The 20,665-nt window shown below is 34.7% G+C and overlaps 4 protein-coding genes across 8 annotated transcripts; 3 read left to right on the top strand and 1 right to left on the bottom strand.

Moving 5' to 3' along the window:
• Window positions 1,890–6,907, top strand: LOC104785057 (probable polyamine oxidase 2). Of its 3 annotated transcripts, XM_019245669.1 has the most exons (10): window positions 1,890–2,375; window positions 2,668–2,783; window positions 2,939–3,027; window positions 3,109–3,222; window positions 3,318–3,405; window positions 3,518–3,603; window positions 3,694–3,796; window positions 3,886–3,983; window positions 4,066–4,736; window positions 6,657–6,907. In XM_019245669.1, exons 1-10 carry the CDS (start codon window positions 2,336–2,338, stop codon window positions 6,722–6,724), a joined length of 1,473 nt encoding a protein of 490 aa, XP_019101214.1. In that variant the 5' UTR covers window positions 1,890–2,335; the 3' UTR covers window positions 6,725–6,907. The 3 variants fall into 3 exon arrangements, with proteins under 3 accessions (XP_019101214.1, XP_019101215.1, XP_010508481.1); XM_019245670.1 differs by lacking the exon at window positions 6,657–6,907 and having other exon boundaries at window positions 2,683–2,783; window positions 4,066–4,987; XM_010510179.2 differs by lacking the exon at window positions 6,657–6,907 and having other exon boundaries at window positions 4,066–4,987.
• On the top strand, window positions 8,381–9,411 carry LOC104785055 (50S ribosomal protein L3-1, chloroplastic-like). The gene has a single exon (XM_010510177.2). The coding sequence runs from the start codon at window positions 8,432–8,434 to the stop codon at window positions 9,245–9,247; it is 816 nt and encodes a 271-aa protein (XP_010508479.1). The 5' UTR covers window positions 8,381–8,431; the 3' UTR covers window positions 9,248–9,411.
• On the bottom strand, window positions 9,426–13,014 carry LOC104785053. 3 transcript variants are annotated; one of them, XM_010510174.1, is made up of 7 exons: window positions 12,934–13,014; window positions 12,705–12,805; window positions 11,895–12,177; window positions 11,566–11,818; window positions 10,211–11,421; window positions 9,987–10,134; window positions 9,426–9,900 (listed from the first exon to the last, which is right to left on the bottom strand). In XM_010510174.1, the coding sequence occupies exons 3-7, from the start codon at window positions 12,066–12,068 to the stop codon at window positions 9,572–9,574; spliced, it is 2,115 nt and encodes a 704-aa protein (XP_010508476.1). In that variant the 5' UTR covers window positions 12,069–12,177; window positions 12,705–12,805; window positions 12,934–13,014; the 3' UTR covers window positions 9,426–9,571. The 3 variants fall into 3 exon arrangements, with proteins under 3 accessions (XP_010508476.1, XP_010508477.1, XP_019101213.1); XM_010510175.1 differs by having other exon boundaries at window positions 11,895–12,169; XM_019245668.1 differs by lacking the exon at window positions 12,934–13,014 and having other exon boundaries at window positions 12,705–12,922.
• Window positions 17,544–19,416, top strand: LOC104785052 (probable pectinesterase/pectinesterase inhibitor 16). Its single transcript, XM_010510173.2, has 2 exons — window positions 17,544–18,465; window positions 18,581–19,416. Exons 1-2 carry the CDS (start codon window positions 17,565–17,567, stop codon window positions 19,249–19,251), a joined length of 1,572 nt encoding a protein of 523 aa, XP_010508475.1. The 5' UTR covers window positions 17,544–17,564; the 3' UTR covers window positions 19,252–19,416.

Raw genomic sequence — 20,665 nt, 5'->3', positions numbered from 1 at the left:
ATATATATATATATATATATATATATATATATATATATATATCATATTATAATGTTTGAATTTTTCTTGTAATTGAGTAATTTAGTTGTAAATCACAATCCATAGAATTAAAACTAAAAAAAATATTGTTTCAAATATTAGTTAATATTAAATAGATGAAAATCAGTTTTTTTTCTTTGTCTTCAATTCTTACCAAACTCATAGCCACCCAACATCGTATTTATTGAAACCATTAGAATAGAAACGTCTAGAAAGTTTTGTACATCAAAGAATGACATTGTCGCATTAACAATTGTCTTAAAAATGCAAAATACAGATCGTGAAGGATTTATGATATTTTGGATTTTAGTAGATTTACAGTGAAATTTTAAAGTAGTTTGATGGATTTATTATTATTTTTTATTTTTGAAAAGAAAAAATAGTTTGTGATTTGATGAGATTTGGTAGGACTTTAAAGGGGTGTATTCAACTTGACATTTTAGGTAATTTGTATAAAAGTTACAAATCCTATGTTATTCAATCATGAATTTTAAAAAGTCTCTTGAAATCTACTGTTATTGAACTGATGATTTAAAAATCTTCTTTAAAATCCACTGTTATTCAAAACATTTTGTAATTTAAATTTTAATAAGTTTTAGAGATTCTGGAGGATTTGAGAGGATTTGTTTACTTAAAAATACAGAAATCCAAATTTCATGGTTTTAGGTGAGATTTGAAAGAATTTTACTATAAATCATATTAACTTCCATAAAATCTATCAAAATTCCAAATTTTCTAAATCTCAAAGAATCCTCAAAATCATTGTTTCAATACACTCCCCTTAGGGATTTTTTCTTTTAAAAACCAATCCTTCAAAAACACATCTCTAAAGGTGAGATTTTTTTAATAGGATATCTTTTACAAAAATGTAGTCAAAGTCTCTCACAATCACTATTATGTTTTTCTATAAAAAAAGAGAATTTGGTTTTGAATAACAGTGGATTTGTTATGATTTTTGCAAATTGTTGATTGAATAACAGTGGATTGTGAGTGATTTTTAACAAATTTCATATTCAATAAAAGTGGATTTGAGATGTCATTTTAAAATCACTAGTTGAATAACAAGGAATTTAAAAAAAAAAAAAATCCACTAAAATTCTGTTTTTTTTTTTTTTCGATCCACTAAAATTCTGTTTTGAATACACCTCCTTATTATTTACCAGATACCAGACAAAAGAGATGACGTGTTATTGATTTTGAATGTCGACGTATAATTGCATGACACGTGCTCCCTGTTGGACCACTAGTCCTGATAAGTTACGTAACTTATCAAACGTGCCAAAATCCAACACGTGATTTCCACTCCCTGAAAATTCCGACAATATTTGATTTTAAATTAAAGTTATGATAATATTAATAAAAAGATATTTTAAAAATAAATGACTAGTATTTAGAATCTTAAAATAACAAACTATAATGTCGAAATTAAATATTATATGATTAGAGTTTAAATTAATGATATTGTTTGATTAATAATATTAATATCTAATATCATCAAATAGTATATGAAGTTCTTTCTTTCATTTGGTATAATATATTAGTTGTATTTAGCTCTTTTTAATTTTAATTTCTTAAAATATACTATGAATTTGTACTACAGTAGATAACAATAAATTTAATATTTTTGGGTAATTCAACAAGAACATTAATTTATTATTATTAATATGTATAATATTAAATTCTAAGAGATACAGTCCAATAAGAAATTTAATGTTTTTGTTGAATTACCCAAAAATAAATAGAAAAAGATCTACAGTCCAATAAGAAACAAATTAAAATAATATTTGATAATTGAGGGAGCATAATGCGACATTATAAATTACAACCAAACCTACTTTACCGACCCATACAGAACCTCCAAAGCCTAAAATAAAAATCTCACCTTTTTTTTTTTCTGTGGTCTCTCTCTCTCTCTCATCTCTCTAGAAGTCTCTCTGTTTTCATCTTCCTGCTCTTTCTCGTTTTCTGGGATTTTGATCTTTTCGCCTCCCCATTGTTTCGCCATCCGTTCTCGCCGATCGTCCTAGATCTACGTTGAGATTACCCGGCTGAGTAAAACAGAGTGAAACAACAAAAAAAAAAAACAGAGGGGAGGTTTAAAAATCCTGAAGAAAAGAGAAATCGCATGAATTTGTTTGGAGGCCTGATCTTTTCATCTTCGATTTCGAGCCACTTTACGACTTGTCTTCTCATCTTTATTCTTCATTTCTCTCCCCAGCTTAATAGTAATAATAATAATAATAATAGTAATCGTAATTCTAATAGTAATCGTTTGATCTATTGAAGAACAAAAATCATGGAGTCCAGAAAAAACTCTGATCGTCAAATGCGTAGAGGTATTGTCTTCTTTCAACCTTACTTGAAAATTTCGGATTTTTAGTTGTAATCGTTGGATGTATATGAAGAATATAGGGTTCTTGGGTAATTTGGTTTTATCTTTTTTTTTTTTAATGTTTTTGGGTCCTCAATTTTGCCCTCGTGCTTAATTCTCTGTCGGTGATTTAAAGTTTTGTTTTTTTGTTGTTTGGTGGGGTTTAAAATTGTTGTTTAATCGTAGTTTTAAATGTTAGTTTATTGGATTTGAACGGTCGTTGATTCGTGGTTGATGTGTGTGTGTGTGTGTGACAGCTAATTGCTTTTCAGCTGGTGAAAGGGTGAAGACAAGGTCACCGTCGGTGATTGTCATCGGAGGTGGTTTTGGTGGTATCTCAGCTGCTCGCACTCTTCAAGATGCTTCCTTTCAGGTTTCTAGTTTATACACAATCACTGCTATTTCAATTTTATACTGTGTCCTGAGAACTGTTTTAATGACCTCCTTGCTAACAAAATTGTAGCTTGGAATCATGTTTTATTCTTACATCATCTCTTTCTCACGGTGTGGTTCTTTGTGTGTGTTTAGGTTATGGTGCTGGAGTCCCGTGACAGAATCGGTGGACGTGTTCACACTGATTACTCATTTGGTTTTCCCGTTGATCTTGGTGCATCATGGTAATGTGTGATCCTTGTCATTGGTTTATGTGTGAGTTTTTTGGTTGCGTTTACTAACACCGCAATATCGTTTTGTCATAGGCTACATGGAGTTTGCAAAGAGAATCCTCTTGCACCAGTAATTGGAAGACTGGGACTGCCCTTGTATCGTACTAGCGGTGACAATTCGGTCTTGTATGATCATGATCTTCAGAGGTGTGTACAGCATGTTCCGATCTTGATTTTTCTATTTCTTTGTAATCATGTTTGACACCTTTAAAACTCACACTGCAATTCTTTTAATTCTGAAGCTATGCTCTGTTTGATATGGATGGTAACCAAGTTCCTCAAGAGTTGGTAACTGAGGTTGGCGTCACTTTTGAACATATTTTGGAAGAGGTATGCCCATCACATCATTTAGTCTTCTTCATATTCCGATTCTCGTTTTTCTTTATGTTGCAAGTCTTTGTTTTATGCTCATCTTAACTAGATTCGTCTTTTGCAAATACAGATCAATAAAGTCAGGGATGAGCAGGATGCAGACATTTCAATTTCTAAGGCTTTCTCAATAGTCTTTTCTAGGAAACCCGAGTTGAGGTTTGTATACATAATGTCCCCACTTTTTAAATTTCTTTAGTCACTTTTGTAAGCTTGGTTTCGTGATTGAATTTGAATTTCCACATCCAGGTTAGAGGGGCTTGCACACAATGTACTTCAATGGTATGTATGCCGCATGGAAGGATGGTTTGCCGCAGATGCAGATACCATCTCTGCAAAGTGTTGGGACCAGGTTTGTTACCATTTTTTCCTCATGGGAGTTAATGGTTTTATCGCATACCGTTACTTGATTTCCGTTTTAACATTCTGAGAAATTTGCAGGAGGAATTACTGCCTGGTGGACATGGTCTTATGGTTAGAGGGTATCGTCCTGTCATCAACACTTTGGCCAAAGGTCTTGATATCCGAGTAGGCCACAGGTACGCCTTGCCTATTTGAATAGTTTTGGCCATTTACTTAGTGTTTTGCAGTCATAACCTCTGGTGTTTTTCCTTATCTCAGGGTTACTAATATAGTAAGGCGGTACAATGGAGTGAAGGTAACGACAGAAAACGGTGAAACATTTGTTGCTGATGCTGCAGTCATTGCTGTTCCTCTCGGAGTTTTAAAATCTGGAACGATAAAGTTCGAACCGAAGCTACCTGAGTGGAAACAAGAAGCAATCAACGACCTAGGAGTAGGTATCGAGAACAAGATCATACTCCATTTTGAGAAAGTCTTCTGGCCGAAAGTGGAGTTTCTAGGAGTGGTAGCTGAAACCTCCTACGGCTGCAGTTACTTTTTGAACCTGCACAAGGCCACGGGTCATCCTGTCCTGGTTTACATGCCGGCTGGTCAGCTCGCTAAAGACATTGAGAAAATGTCTGATGAAGCAGCTGCAAGTTTCGCCTTCTTGCAACTCCAGAGAATTCTTCCGGATGCATTGCCTCCGGTACAGTATCTTGTATCAAGGTGGGGATCGGATGTGAATTCACTGGGATCTTATAGCTACGATATCGTGGGAAAACCTCATGATCTCTACGAGAGGCTAAGGGTTCCAGTGGATAACTTATTCTTTGCCGGTGAAGCAACGAGCTCGAGCTTCCCTGGCTCGGTTCACGGCGCTTATTCAACTGGATTGATGGCAGCTGAAGATTGTAGGATGCGAGTTTTGGAGCGGTATGGTGAGTTAGATCTGTTTCAGCCTGTCATGGGTGAAGAAGGACCTTTCTCTGTTCCTCTTCTTATCTCCCGTCTCTAAACTCCCCCATCATTTGACTAGAAAGAACCTAAAGTCATGAAGGATTCTCTTGTGTCTTAATTTGAAACTATAATTATTCTCGTGTTGGATCGTTTAAAACATCTTTGGTTTGTTATTCAATAAATTTGAACATTATAATACATCCTTGTGATATTATTTATATATGACAATCATCTTTAAGAATTCAAGTATTCTCTTTTCTCACTTGTGCTTAAAGAATACTTGAATTGAACATCAACTGCAATTCATGTTCAATGATAACTATATTATTTATAGTTATAGTTTTCTCACTTGTTCTTAAATTCAAGTACAGTTTTAATTTACCGATAAATTAATAAAATATTAATTTATAAAGATATTTTCTCATTATCATGAATTTGAGAAATTTTGATTACAGAATAAAATACTTTTGTTATCATTCACATTTTAAAAAAAAAATTCTTAATTTATAATTTTGCCTATCATAATAGGATAAATTCAATTGTCTACTAGATTATCTAGGTAAAAATGATAAATGTTAGAAGTTTAGAGTTTAGAAAAATTTGCTATTACTACCCTTCATGGTAATGATGAAGTCGAATAAGACATTGCGGTACTTTTAGAACCAGTTACTTACTAAAGGTGCAATTATCGCATTTATGTCTTTCTATAATTTTTGGAGGCAATTTGAGAAGACAACAATAAAAAAGATTAGTGATAAGCTCCAAAAAAAGAATGCAAATTCAAGAATAGACAAACAACCATAGTCATATTTCACTAGATTTTTTTAAATTTATATGTATATATATATATATATATATTAGTTTAGTTGATTATTAATTTATAATATTGATGAGACCACTCTCATACCCCTATTCATCAAAACAATTTCTCAAAAACCTCTCAATGGTAAAAAGACAATATTACCCTTAATGAAGGTTGTTAAAGATTAAATATAATTAAATCGGTAAATGTTCAACAAAAAACACAATAGTTCAGTGGTTGCGAATTCCATGCGCATCCGCGCGCCTAGAGTTCGAATCCCACTATGCGGGGTACAACTAAGATGCGATAGGTACAACTGGAGGTACAACTAAGGGATATCTGGTACAACTGGATGTAGTTGTACATTCAATTTTCTTTTCAAAATTGTTAGAGGGTAGTTTCGTCATTTCATTAAAGAAGGGGATAGTGAGAATAAGTGGAGGTGATGCAGAAAAGAATTTCTGGTATAGAGGCACCAGAGAATTAAATTCTAAGATTTCTAAAAAAGTTATTATTTTATTATTTTATCGAAATATGTCATTTTTTACACTAGCCTAACTTGGGACCAGAAGAATTTATTAATTTATATCGAGTTTTAATTTAAAGAGTATTAATTTATAGAGGTTCTATTGTATTCTCTTTTCTACGTATTCTTTAAGACTTGCAGTCAAAAGAATGAACATGAACAACAAATTCAAGACTCATTCACATTTTATATAAACGTTAGAGGTTCAATTGAACATGAGAAGAAAGTAAAGAACGAGATGAACAAAATTTGAATTTTTAGGACCAATGTTGCAAAACGATAAACGACTGTGTATTGTAAATAAGAGTAACTTCAGGGGTATAATGATAAAACTTCGTAAATTTTTTTATTAGATTGGAGAAGATAAGAGTAGCAAAAACAGAGCTTTATCCTCTCAGAGTTGCTTCTACTTCTCTGTGTGAATCTTGAGGAGAACAATGGCGATGGCTATGGCGGTGGTTTCTTTCCCATCTCTACTCAACAAATCAACCTTACCCACTTCTCTCTTCACCCCAACCTTCCTCCCTGCAAAATCCTCTTCCCTTCTCATCAAATCATCACCCAAAACCAGATTCGTTGNAGATCTGTTTCAGCCTGTCATGGGTGAAGAAGGACCTTTCTCTGTTCCTCTTCTTATCTCCCGTCTCTAAACTCCCCCATCATTTGACTAGAAAGAACCTAAAGTCATGAAGGATTCTCTTGTGTCTTAATTTGAAACTATAATTATTCTCGTGTTGGATCGTTTAAAACATCTTTGGTTTGTTATTCAATAAATTTGAACATTATAATACATCCTTGTGATATTATTTATATATGACAATCATCTTTAAGAATTCAAGTATTCTCTTTTCTCACTTGTGCTTAAAGAATACTTGAATTGAACATCAACTGCAATTCATGTTCAATGATAACTATATTATTTATAGTTATAGTTTTCTCACTTGTTCTTAAATTCAAGTACAGTTTTAATTTACCGATAAATTAATAAAATATTAATTTATAAAGATATTTTCTCATTATCATGAATTTGAGAAATTTTGATTACAGAATAAAATACTTTTGTTATCATTCACATTTTAAAAAAAAAATTCTTAATTTATAATTTTGCCTATCATAATAGGATAAATTCAATTGTCTACTAGATTATCTAGGTAAAAATGATAAATGTTAGAAGTTTAGAGTTTAGAAAAATTTGCTATTACTACCCTTCATGGTAATGATGAAGTCGAATAAGACATTGCGGTACTTTTAGAACCAGTTACTTACTAAAGGTGCAATTATCGCATTTATGTCTTTCTATAATTTTTGGAGGCAATTTGAGAAGACAACAATAAAAAAGATTAGTGATAAGCTCCAAAAAAAGAATGCAAATTCAAGAATAGACAAACAACCATAGTCATATTTCACTAGATTTTTTTAAATTTATATGTATATATATATATATATATATTAGTTTAGTTGATTATTAATTTATAATATTGATGAGACCACTCTCATACCCCTATTCATCAAAACAATTTCTCAAAAACCTCTCAATGGTAAAAAGACAATATTACCCTTAATGAAGGTTGTTAAAGATTAAATATAATTAAATCGGTAAATGTTCAACAAAAAACACAATAGTTCAGTGGTTGCGAATTCCATGCGCATCCGCGCGCCTAGAGTTCGAATCCCACTATGCGGGGTACAACTAAGATGCGATAGGTACAACTGGAGGTACAACTAAGGGATATCTGGTACAACTGGATGTAGTTGTACATTCAATTTTCTTTTCAAAATTGTTAGAGGGTAGTTTCGTCATTTCATTAAAGAAGGGGATAGTGAGAATAAGTGGAGGTGATGCAGAAAAGAATTTCTGGTATAGAGGCACCAGAGAATTAAATTCTAAGATTTCTAAAAAAGTTATTATTTTATTATTTTATCGAAATATGTCATTTTTTACACTAGCCTAACTTGGGACCAGAAGAATTTATTAATTTATATCGAGTTTTAATTTAAAGAGTATTAATTTATAGAGGTTCTATTGTATTCTCTTTTCTACGTATTCTTTAAGACTTGCAGTCAAAAGAATGAACATGAACAACAAATTCAAGACTCATTCACATTTTATATAAACGTTAGAGGTTCAATTGAACATGAGAAGAAAGTAAAGAACGAGATGAACAAAATTTGAATTTTTAGGACCAATGTTGCAAAACGATAAACGACTGTGTATTGTAAATAAGAGTAACTTCAGGGGTATAATGATAAAACTTCGTAAATTTTTTTATTAGATTGGAGAAGATAAGAGTAGCAAAAACAGAGCTTTATCCTCTCAGAGTTGCTTCTACTTCTCTGTGTGAATCTTGAGGAGAACAATGGCGATGGCTATGGCGGTGGTTTCTTTCCCATCTCTACTCAACAAATCAACCTTACCCACTTCTCTCTTCACCCCAACCTTCCTCCCTGCAAAATCCTCTTCCCTTCTCATCAAATCATCACCCAAAACCAGATTCGTTGTCTCTTCCTCCATGGAAGCTGGAATCGGAGTAATGGGTTCAAAGCTCGGAATGATGACTTTCTTCGAAGACGACGGCACAGTCGTCCCAGTAACAGTCGTCGGATTCCGCGAAGGCAACATCGTAACCCAAATCAAAACCCTAGCCACCGACGGTTACGACGCGGTTCAAATCGGTTACCGTAGGGTACGCGACAAGAAGCTAACTAAACCGGAAACCGGTCATCTCCTAAAAGCCGGTACGATTCCAATGAGACATTTACAAGAGTTCAGGCTAACGAACGTGGAAGGATTCGAAACGAACCAGAAGCTCGTGTTCGACGAGATATTCAAAGAAGGTGATCTTGTAGACGTGGCGGGGACGACGATTGGGAAAGGGTTTCAAGGAGGAATCAAAAGGCATCATTTCAAGAGAGGTCAGATGACTCATGGTTCCAAGAGTCATCGTGCTTTGGGTTCGATTGGTGCTGGTACTACTCCTGGAAGGGTTTACAAAGGGAAGAAGATGCCTGGGAGAATGGGAGGAACGAGGACTAAGATCAGGAAGCTTAAGATTGTTAAAGTTGATAAGGAGCTTAATGTTGTTATGATCAAAGGTGCTTTGCCTGGTAAGCCTGGCAACCTTCTTCGTATTACTCCTGCTAAAATCGTCGGTCTTAATATTCCCAAGAACTAGTTGAGACTTCAGACAACAACATCAAGACTTGTTTTGTTTTGTAATGTTTTGACTTTGTTTTAAATCTATCTTTAATTATTGTATCGAAATTTCGGAATCTGGATTTTGATGTCTAAGGATCTTTCCCAGTTCATATTCAAATATTCAAGGAACTAATGTAAGAACAAGAGTAGTGAAGTAGTAACAAAGCAATATTAGGATGTCATACTCAAAAACCATATATTTATAGTTTTAAGGGGTTAAAATTGTACATGAGATCATATGATAGGAAGAAAAAAATGAACATATATAAATATAAATTTTTATGATATGTTTTTTGGGATTTTAAAGAATGGTTGAGAAGCTCTCAATAGGATCAGATTCTTCAAGCATAGAAGCAGCTTGGAAGCAATCAGTAGCATCAGCTATACGTCCATCAGATTTATGAACCATTCCTAGGTAATACCAAGCTTTTCGGTTTGTTGGATCAATCCTCAATGCATCAGAGAGCAAGCTTCTCGCTACGGGTAGAGTCGGCTGATGATCTTTCCCTCTTTCAGACAACAATGCTCCAACCGCTACTTTGCAAGGAACCGATGATCCGTCTAGTAATAAACCATCTAAGAAAGCTGCTAACGCGGGTTTAAACTCCTTTCTTCCTTCCCACATTCGACCTGATCATCCCAAAGATTTCAAACCGAATTTGAGTAAATCAAGAAATGGTTTCTAAGAGATTAGTTAAATGTGTTCTTGTTCTTGCCTTCTGTATGTAGCATTGAAGCAGAGTATTGTTTCAGCTCCCCGGCCTTTTTCAAACAGACTTCTACGTCGTTCCAATGGGAAAGGCTTGAGTAAAGATAAGCCAAGCCATGCCACACTTCAAACTCATTCACTTTGTCTTCCTCCATCTGTTATTGTAAAACGTCTTCAATAAAAGAAGGAAGGTGATCTCAATAGATTAGAAAACAAACGAGATTTAGAAACCTGAGAAAGTGTTCTGAGAGGTCCGAAAGATTTCCTTTGCGCTTGAACCAATGCAAGAAGGTAACGATAAGTCTCTACAGCTTCTGTTGGATTTGACTGAGAGATCTTCAGCTTTGCTTTTAGTCTCAAGAGAGGTCCTTGATCCCACTTTGCGGTTTCATCTAATGCAGCATCGGTCACAACTTCAGCTTCTGAAAACCGTTGCTGAGCGGACAAAACAAGCGCGAGAAATCTCCATCCTTTTAACACAGACCCTCCCGTTGCATCGATGAACTCTTTAGCGTAACGTGACGCAGCTTTTAAGTTCCGTTGCTCAGCGTATTGAACACCTAACTCAAAGATCAAATCAGGATTGTTGTGCTCAAAAGCTATAGCTCCATCTAATGCTTTCAATGATTCTGATTGAAGCCGAGACCTTTCGAAATCCGACGTGGGAACTTTAGCTTGCTTCCCTAAACAAAGTCCTAACATCCTCAAACCAACGCCTTTCAAATGCTCATCCATACCTTCAGCATTGTTTATAGCTCTCTGCGCATAACCCGAACCTTCTGCAGCTAAAGAAGGCTCTTCACTGCAAAGCTTAGCAGCTAACAAAAGTGCCACAAGATCATCAGGTTGTTCGTGTTTATGCAGAGACTTTCTAAGAAGGTTAACCGCAGCACTGTTTTGACCAGCTGCACTATAAGAAAGAGCCAAAGTGTTCCAACGCTCAATACGGCTATACACACCAGGCATTACTTCTTCAAGCTGCTTGGCGAGAACCGAGGTCTGACTACATAAAGATAACGCAAAGGTAAGGTGCTCAAACACAGAGGGATCCCATTTAGCTTTCCCGAGGTTAAACTTCTTTAAAAGAATCATTAGAAGAAGAATGGCTTCTTCTAAGTTGTTTCTAGGTATGTATGAGCCCTCCATCTGAGAACCTAAGCTCGGGGGACTCGCTTCAACTCCAGAATGTAGAAGAAAGACTGCAAAATCTTTCTGAATCCTCGCACAACAGTCATTATCAAGATTCCATTGGCTTAAAAGCGCGCGTCTGTAAGAGGATATTGCTTCTTGGTAGTCACCACATTCTTTCCATAGCGCAGGAAGTAGCTCAACGGCGCGGCTAACGGTTTCTTGAAGTTTGTTATCTACTTGAGCATCTGGTATCCCTTGCTGGAATATTTTCTCAACAGAATCAAGAACACTCCTGCATTCGTGTGCAGCCTCTGCAAAATAAAACAACCAACAAGGAATTAAAGACTCAGAGTCATCACATTCTCATGTTTTTCAAACTGTCTTGTGTACATTTATAAGATGTAAGTGTAAAAGCAATCAGAATGAGCCTCACAGTTAAAAGAGAGAAACTTTACCTGTTATTCTCCCAAGCTTTTGAAGGGATTTGGCTTTCAAGTAGATAGCTTCAAGGACCAAGTTAGCAGCATGTTGAGAAACTAATTGCTGTGGTTCACGGGGACGGTTTTTCTTAGTAGCAGGTTTCTCAGGAGGGACAGAAACCTGTAACCGCTGGATAGCTGCTTGAAGGTCAATACCTTCAAAGACACGAAGTGCACCTTCTAAATTCCCTCTTTGGTACTCCAATCTACCAAGAAGTGACCTTGCTTCCTGTAACCAAAGAAAGAAGCAAAATCTAAAGACTACTCCTTTGCTTCCTATAAAGTTTGGATTGATGGGAACAAACCTCGAAATTAAGAGATAAGCCTTCTCTCAAAGAAGTTTCAGCTTCTTGGATGTTTCCTTCATCAAGCTTTGCTTCAACTTCAGATGTTTTAATGCAAATACCATTTGCACATAGTTGTCTGATGATCTCATCATCCCCGTTCTCGCTAAAATCCGCGGACTGATTCCCGAGCATTGTTTCTTCCACCTTTTTAGACTTAATAAACCCGCATCAAAGCAATATCTCTTATCTTTTCAATACTCCAAAGATCATACATCCACCGTAACTAGTAGCAACTGCATCACTTGTAACAATAAAAATAAAAACATGAATTTTCTTAAGTCAACGCAAGTTCCTTTTGCTCGATCACAATCAAAAACTTTTCCAAAGGTAACAACAACAAACATTTTTACTTTCTTGAGACAAAATCCAAAGAAATTGAAATCATTATCTTGAAAGGACCCACCAAAAATGGAAGCTTAAAAGACAAAAAAAAAAAAAAGAACTTTGTAATCTTTCTCACTTTTTATTATTACCTTAAAAACAATTCGAGACTTACGACCTCTACATATTCCTTTGATCTGTTCATCAGCAAAACTATATATAATGACAAAAAATGAATTTCCTAATTCTTGTTTGTTCCACATTCAACCAAAAAAAAAACAAAAAGAGAGATTGCAATGTGGGAGTGTCGGTCCTTTACAAAAAAAAACAAAACCAATTTGCTTTTGTAAGGTTTCAAAAAAACAATGATGAAATCGAAACTCAATCGATCAGGAAAAAAACAAAAGCCAATTTCGTGGGGGAGGGAGAATGATGAATCTACCGTACCTACGATCATCCGCTTCATGGTTCCCTCCAGACACCCGATCGAATCAAGGACGCACAGAAGATGAAGCTGCACTAACGAATTTTGCGGCGAAAATTCGGATCTGAAAAGAAAGGGAATTAATTAGAAAGAGAGAACACTTTTTGATCTTTTGGGTTTATTTTTTTTAATTTGGTTATAATAAGAATGTGTTTTTTTTTAAAGGCGTAACAGAGTCTTTAGGAGCCGTACGTGCTTCCGGTGTTGCACAACGTGAACGGGGGAGGTAATAGAAGAACGAAACACCCAAAACACAACACAACACAACACAAGAGACCACTGTTTTGTTTTGTCTTAAAGCTCTCTCTTTCTCTCTTATGTAATTTCGCATGTTCATTAGGGGTAGTATTGTCTTCTTGACGGTTACTAAACTTGAGATCAAACCTTTTCATTCACTAAGAGGCTTTCAAGTCTGTCTATCTAGGTGCAGCACAGACTCTAATTTATCTAATGGCTTAGCTTAAATGAAAGCCCTCTTATAGAAATAATCGTTGTTAGTGTTTTTTTTTTCCACATTACAAAAACCATTATTATTTGTTATTATATTTTATCAGAATGTTAAACTTTATTGAATGAGGACAAACTATCTGAATTTGAATTAATAATTAAATTCTAACAAAGACAAGAACACTTTGGTCCTCATCAATGATTTTATAACACAATAGAGAATGCTTAAATACACTAGAAAATAATTAACTAACTAGTTAAGAACGTGGCATCTGAGCAAGAAAACATACTCCCACTAATTAAGAGTTACATAAGTTTTTTGATCATACATAATTAAATTAATATAATTTGTGCGTAGAAATTTTAAGAAAATCTAATAAAATAGAATTAAGAAGAAAAAAAGGTCTACATGATCTTACATATTGGAACAGATGGAGTATAAATAACTAAAACTTTAGGCCACTTCTTCTTCTCCCCCAAGTGGTCTCTCATCAGTTTCACCAATACCTGCTTAGAAATTCGAATTTCAGTTGTATCGTTTAGAAACCGTATGGTAGGTGGGTCGGCAAGAGATACACTTTGCAGTCTTAACTTACGCACAACTCTTTCAGAAAAGTTATGGACGTTTCCACTTTCAAAGAGGATACGAATTACTTTTCCGTCAACCGAACAGGTGGATATAGCATGGTATGGTAGCCACAACAAGTCAAGTTGTTGTTCAATTAAGATGGCTCGGTCCCGAGCTTCCCGAACCGTGGAAAAATCAAATTGCTTCACATTCGTTCGCAATTGGGGACGTAAACCGGAAATAAACAGGCTGGTCAGTTGTTGTTCAGACTCGTGAACGTCGTTGTCGATTTTATCTGACATCATGTCCAAGAATTTTGTAGCGTAAGCTTCCACTGATTGAGATCCTTGCTTGAGATTGCGAGATCTTTGTACAAAAGCCTTGCACACCTTCTTCCACCAAGCTAGAGCTCCTCCGCTAAACCGTGATGATGTTACCATATTGAAAGGATCTTGTCTCTTTTTTTCAGAGTTACGGGAATGATTCTTAATTAAAAAAGATCTTTGGAACCCTATTTATATAAACCATAAACGTGCAAAGAGTATGAAGTTGAAAAAGGAATCAAATAATAAAACATCCAAACAAAATAAACCTATTCCTAAACAAGATATGAGTTGCCAAGAAGATAAGGATTGAGTTTTGTTTAGGAGTTATTTAATACAAAGGCTTTTCTATTAAGAATAGGATTAGTGTTATATAAATAAGGGTGTCGAGCTATGACATAACCTTTTAGAAATTTTGTGAAATTGAGAGCTTTAGTTTTTAGTAAATTTTTAAAAACTAATAAAGAAAGTTGTTCTTTAGTCTTGATCTCGAAGTTCTGTTAGCATACTTGAAATTTGAAAACTAGAATGTCGATACAAAAATGTAAAACAAAAAGGAAGAAAAAATGCTCTGTTATTTTTAGCCACTGGTCAATGACGGTCAGCAACTACGATTGGGCCATTAAAATGCATTTGGCCCAAAATCAGTTTAGATGTGTTTTATTTTTTTGCAAACACAACACATAACACTGACACATGTGACATACTCGTTTATAAATCGTACACCAAATCTGGGTGTTTCTTCTTTCTCTGTCTTTTTTGCCAATAATATACCAGCAACTTCTTTATCAGAAGACTCTTTTATAAATATATAAATGAGATGAGTTTTAATGACTTTAGCATTTCCTACTTAATGATACTAGTATAACTACAAAAGCGTTAGGTAGCAATTACACTTCTAATAAGACGATTCAAATCAATCATATTCAATCCCCTTAACCCAAATTCTACTTTTCTTTCTTTTCACATTTTATTTATTTACTATTAACAAAAAAAAAATTGAAAATCCTCCAAAGTAAATAAGTTTGGAATGGTGAAGCATTTCAATTACTAGCAAAGCAATATTCTCAATTTTGTGGAGAAAATAATTGAAGATATGTAGGTAACTAGAGTTCCACAACCCCACGTAATAGGTAATTGTTACAAAAGGTGCAAGGACCTCTAGGATTCGAATAATTTGCTAGCTTTTTTTTTGTTAAAAATTCATCTACTTATCACATTGAATTGTGCAAGCTTGGTTTTTGTTACTAATAGAAATCAATTAACTCAAAGTACATGTACAGTATATGTTAATTTAATACGCAAACACTGACTGTCCTTTTCATCACTCTCTTTGGCATTGGGAAACATTTAAAGCTTAAACGTTAGGCCTCCATTCATTTGTCTTAATTCAAAATTATTTAAGTTAGTTCTTACGTAAAGTCAATCATCAAATCATGTAGTATAATTATATAATTATTAATATATATATATCTATCAAAATACTTCATTGTTTATCTTTACTATTATTATTTCATATATTATAAATCATGTATTTTGTTCTCCAACAGATTAATTAATTTGAATTATTTGTAGTATTATACAGGTACATTATTGCGTGAATTAGTTGTGCACTGCATGCATTTATTAGACAAGACCTTGACCTCTTGGCTTAACATCTTAAGTCATCGTATAAAGCTTAGCATAGCTAGAGTTTAGTGGCATCCTTATCAAACAATTATTAAAAACAACTATCGAAATATTAATTCAAAAAATAAAAATAATAATAGTATTCATTTACTCATACGGTGAGACTCATATATATTGCATGCATAACTAAATTTTTGTATGGTGATTATTTTTTAACAATTTTTTTCTTCTATATATAATCTTTTTGCTAAAGTATTGCTATATATGTCAGTTGCATGAATATTATTTTGAAAACAAGATGTAATATGTTTTTCTTTCTATATGAAAAACCAGGAGTTGGAGAATCTAGAAATAACAGTGTTTTACCCTTTAAAAGTTTAAAGAACACAAATGTGTTTAATTTCTTTGTTCCCGAGGCTGCCAAGTGGGTGAGTAGTGGTGATGTCTCGTCGTTGAGTTTTCTTTGAGGAGTACATAAGATGGATCCCATTTTCTTTGTCTGTTTAAGTTTGGCCGTATCATTAGCCATGCACATCACGCGATATAATGAACCATATTTTCCAAGAAATAACATAACGTTAAATTCAGGAGGTAAAGATTCATAAAGTAAATTTTGGTTATTTTCTTTGTCACCAAACAACCTTTTTTCTTTCTGCTTGCTTTGTTATATCTAGCTCGATACATATTACAAGTAGATTAGTCGCATTTGGATATACCATTGGGTTGCGCGGGCACGTGTGTGAACTGTGAATTGGATCTTCTTTAGTACTTATCAAATTGTTAGTACGTAACATCATACTGTATAGTATATGGTTGAATATTTGAATTATATTGTTTTCGGAAAGTTTTTTTTTTTGAAATTCCAAATTAGGAATTGGAACTTCTTTAGTACTTATCTAATTGTTAGTACGTAACTTCATACTGTATACTTTGGTTGAAGACTTGAATTATATTGTTTTCGGAAAGTTTTTTGTTTTTTTTAATTCCAAATTAGGAAAAGTTAGGAATTTATAATACGCGGTTTGCTTTAGAATGTTGCACTTTTGTTGATCAATAAATAAATAAATTTCACTTACAGATTAACTATATCATACATAAATTAAATATACTAATATACTTATATTCGCGAAAATAAAGCACATACGTTATTGTTTATACGTAGCTCTATGATTAAAAAAGCAGCCAATGATTGTAAATATTACGAACAGTCTGGCAATCTAAAGCCTTCTTTGTATTGCTTCACCCCTAAGGTTTAAGTTTAGTGAACTAACTTTATACAATATGTGGAACATGTATAATCCATATAAATTAACCACAATACTTGTGAAATGTTAAATTTGATTGCATCGAGATTTTTTTTTTTTTTTTGGCAGATCAAAGATATGACTGGTGAGTTCCTCTATTTCCAGAAATAACTAAATAAAATGTGTCCTACTTAATTACTTATGCATAAAAAAAATTTATAGATATATTGTGTGAAATCTTGTGCTGGACAGTAATCAATTGATTCATTACAGATAACTAATGGATAGCTAGAGATCAAGCTTGGTAAAACATCAAATGTTATGATACACCACATACAAAATCAGTAATTATCAGGATGTAAAAGATTAGAATAGGCACTATCTATACAATAAAGATCAATATGGATGCATCATAGTATATATCTCGGAAACAAAAGTACAAGTATTTGTGGTATGTCATTTTAGCTCGAAACTCAAGAGTCGTGTTGTAGTAAGAAATTATTTAACAACAACAACTCAAAGTTAAAATAGTAACGAACAGAAAATTGTAACTATATATACATGTATCACGTAGCTGCTGCTACCACAACAACTCACAAGTCATTAAGTTTCATGATAACTATAATGGCTTTATCATCATCAATATCAAATCACAAGATTCTAAAAACACTAATGTTTTTGCTGATCATAAACTTCTTATACCTAATTCAAACTACTTCATCTGTGACCAGTTCCGATTCCAACTCCCACTTCTCAAGATTCTCGAGACATCGTCAAAGCTCACCATCATCAAGAACCAAACAAGGGTTTCTCGAATCGGTCCAAGAGAGTAAGAACCATGCTCTCTTGGCTCGTTCTCTCGCTTTCAATCTCACGCTTTCCCATAGAACCGCACAAACCCACACGTTCGATCCCATCCACGACTGCCTTGAGCTGCTCGACAACACACTTGACATGTTGTCTCGCATACATGCTGATAACGACGAAGAAGATGTTCATACATGGCTAAGCGCAGCCCTCACGAACCAAGATACTTGTGAGCAGAGCCTTCAAGAGAAATCCAAGTCATACAAACACGGACCCGCGATGGATTTCGTCGCAAGAAACCTCACCGGTTTGTTGACTAACTCGCTCAACTTGTTCCTATCCGTGAAATCGAAACACCGGAGACTCTTGTCAGAACAAGACTCGTTCCCCACGTTCGTAACTTCACCAGAGCAACGAAGGCTTCTAGAAGCTTCGGTTGAGGAGCTGAAGGTTGACGCGGTCGTTGCTGCCGACGGAAGCGGGACACACAAAACCATAGGAGAAGCGTTGTTGTCTACGTCATTGGCGAGCAGTACCGAGGGCAGAACCGTAATTCACCTGAAAGCTGGAACCTATCATGAGAACATCAACATTCCGACGAAGCAAAAGAACGTTATGTTAGTTGGTGACGGTAAGGGTATAACGGTCATTATTGGTAGCAGAAGTAACAGAGGTGGCTGGACTACTTACAAAACTGCCACCGTCGGTAAGTTTCAATAAATTTACTTTTATTTTCGGTTTAATCTTTTAATTTATTCTCGGTTCGGTTCGGTTCGGTTATCGATTTCAAATGATTTGATACGGTTTTGGTGGTTTGAAAGCCGCGATGGGAGAGGGGTTCATAGCGCGGGACATAACATTCGTGAACAACGCCGGACCTCAATCGGAGCAAGCGGTGGCGCTCCGTGTCGGAGCAGATAAATCCGTCGTGTATCGATGCTCCGTCGTAGGATACCAAGATTCACTCTACACACACTCTAACCGACAATTCTACAGAGAGACAGATATCACCGGAACCGTCGATTTCATCTTCGGGAACTCCGCCGTCGTGTTCCAGTCATGCAACATCGCCGCGCGTAAACCGTTACCGGGTCAGAAAAACTTCGTGACGGCGCAAGGACGGAAAGATCCGGGTCAAAACACCGGGATCTCGATTCAGAACTGTAAAATCACGGCGGAGTCGATGACTTATCTAGGTCGGCCGTGGAAGGCGTATTCGAGGACGGTGGTGATGCAATCGTATCTCGGCGGGTCGATTGATCCGTCGGGTTGGTCTCCTTGGTCCGGTGGTTTTGGTCTCAAGTCTCTGTATTACGGCGAATTTGGGAATTCGGGTCCTGGATCATCGGTTTCGGGTCGGGTTAAATGGAGTAGGTACCATTCGGCTTTGACGATGACGGAAGCGGAAAAATTCACTGTGGCGGGTTTTATTAACGGCAATATGTGGTTGCCGTCAACGGGCGTTAGTTTCGACTCTGGACTTATCAAGTGAAGTGAGCTCTCTCGTTTGAATATAATTAATTTCTCAAATTGTGTTTGTTATATAGTCATTAATGTTGAATTGTGATTAAAGGAAATGGGTGTGATAAATTATTCTTAATTAGTTAAAACTGTGTGTTTGTAATTTAATAGTTTTATACACTCCCTTTTCGTTTTATACATTTGTATACTTGGGTGTAACTTAAAAACAAAATAAATGTTCTCCAATAAAAATCTTAATATGTTGCAGAATTGTTTATACTAATGTTTTACATTTAAAGAATCATAATTTTGTTGAAGTAAACTGTTAGAAACTTGAAGATTTTACACAGTAACCTGTAAATTAAAATTTTGTGAATCATTGATTAATTGGATACAAATGACTTGCATGCGGATAAGTGCTAATCCCGTCCATTAGTGGGTTTGAGGCCTGCATTATAAGTGAAGATAAAGAGATTTTAAAAGCCCATTGTTATAGACTTTTGCCATAAATAATCTTGGATTAGAAATGTATGTTCTCCCTTCTGTTTTCTTCTTATTTGGTCAACTTATTTCTTTTGTTCTTTTCTGTTAAGGCACATATTTGGTAGAGCGACCGGATTAAATTGTGATATATATTGTACTCAAGTGGATTTCATAGAATTATTTGGTCAAATGGTTGGTCTATGAATCAATAGTATATACATTATGTATGCTACATACGATGTCTTTGAGGTTTTCGGAGATATTTCATGTATACGCCCAAAACTTATCAAAATTATGTATAATGCAGTTTCTTTTGTATGTCCTCTTTTTAAAAAAACAATCTGCGGAAATTATGGAAAATCGGGTATTATGGTCGTTTAAACCATGCATGATTTGCATCATAATGGATGAATTTGACATTTAATTTTAGACCACCATGAGAGTTAGTGTGGTTTATATAACATACTATTACTGTGCACGTGTTACAAAAATTATTTGTTTAACTATTAGTACTTAGCTAAGAATGATTCCTTCAAACATAGTTAATTAAATTTGTATGTTTTGATATTCTGGACATGCAAAGTTAAGGGTGTAAAGATTTTCTTGTTCAAGACTTCTAGTGTCATGTCGATACTAATCATCTACGTATAAACATATTGTGATTTGCGGTTGCGGATGTATAGACGCGTTGAAACTTGTAATTTCTAAGCGAATAGAAAGATTTAAAAGTATATTGTGTGAGAGACTTTACCAACTAACCATAATTGAAGAATAGTGATAAATAATAATTAGAAAGTTTAGAATATGAATAGTACTAGTATAAAAGAGATAAGTTAATTGGGAAGTGGTCTTCGTTTTGAGTATTAAAATCTTGCCTCTCTAACCATAGGCAAGATTGTCCCACCTTTTTATTTTTTTTCCACGGTTCTGTTTTCTTTAAAACTCAATACATTAATCAAATA

The sequence above is a fragment of the Camelina sativa genome, chromosome 5 (assembly GCF_000633955.1).
Source record: "Camelina sativa cultivar DH55 chromosome 5, Cs, whole genome shotgun sequence".
Taxonomy (NCBI): Eukaryota; Viridiplantae; Streptophyta; class Magnoliopsida; order Brassicales; family Brassicaceae; genus Camelina; species Camelina sativa.
The sequence above is the reverse complement of the archived record's forward strand: the minus strand, read 5'-3'. Positions and strand labels throughout refer to the sequence as shown.

Excerpts from the sequence above, each read along its gene's own strand:
- LOC104785057 (XM_019245669.1), top strand. The coding sequence starts at position 2,336 with ATGGAGTCCAGAAAAAACTCTGATCGTCAAATGCGTAGAG. Across the intron at positions 2,784-2,938 it reads TTCAAGATGCTTCCTTTCAG|GTTATGGTGCTGGAGTCCCG; the intron begins GTTTCTAGTTTA and ends GTGTGTGTTTAG. Across the intron at positions 3,406-3,517 it reads TTGAACATATTTTGGAAGAG|ATCAATAAAGTCAGGGATGA; the intron begins GTATGCCCATCA and ends TTGCAAATACAG.
- LOC104785052 (XM_010510173.2), top strand. The coding sequence starts at position 17,565 with ATGATAACTATAATGGCTTTATCATCATCAATATCAAATCACAAGATT. Across the intron at positions 18,466-18,580 it reads TTACAAAACTGCCACCGTCG|CCGCGATGGGAGAGGGGTTC; the intron begins GTAAGTTTCAAT and ends GTGGTTTGAAAG.
- LOC104785053 (XM_010510174.1), bottom strand. The coding sequence starts at position 12,068 with ATGCTCGGGAATCAGTCCGCGGATTTTAGCGAGAACGGGGATGATGAG. Across the intron at positions 11,819-11,894 it reads GCTTATCTCTTAATTTCGAG|GAAGCAAGGTCACTTCTTGG; the intron begins GTTTGTTCCCAT and ends CTTTGGTTACAG. Across the intron at positions 10,135-10,210 it reads CTCTCAGAACACTTTCTCAG|ATGGAGGAAGACAAAGTGAA; the intron begins GTTTCTAAATCT and ends TTACAATAACAG.
- LOC104785055 (XM_010510177.2), top strand. The coding sequence starts at position 8,432 with ATGGCGATGGCTATGGCGGTGGTTTCTTTCCCATCTCTACTCAACAAA.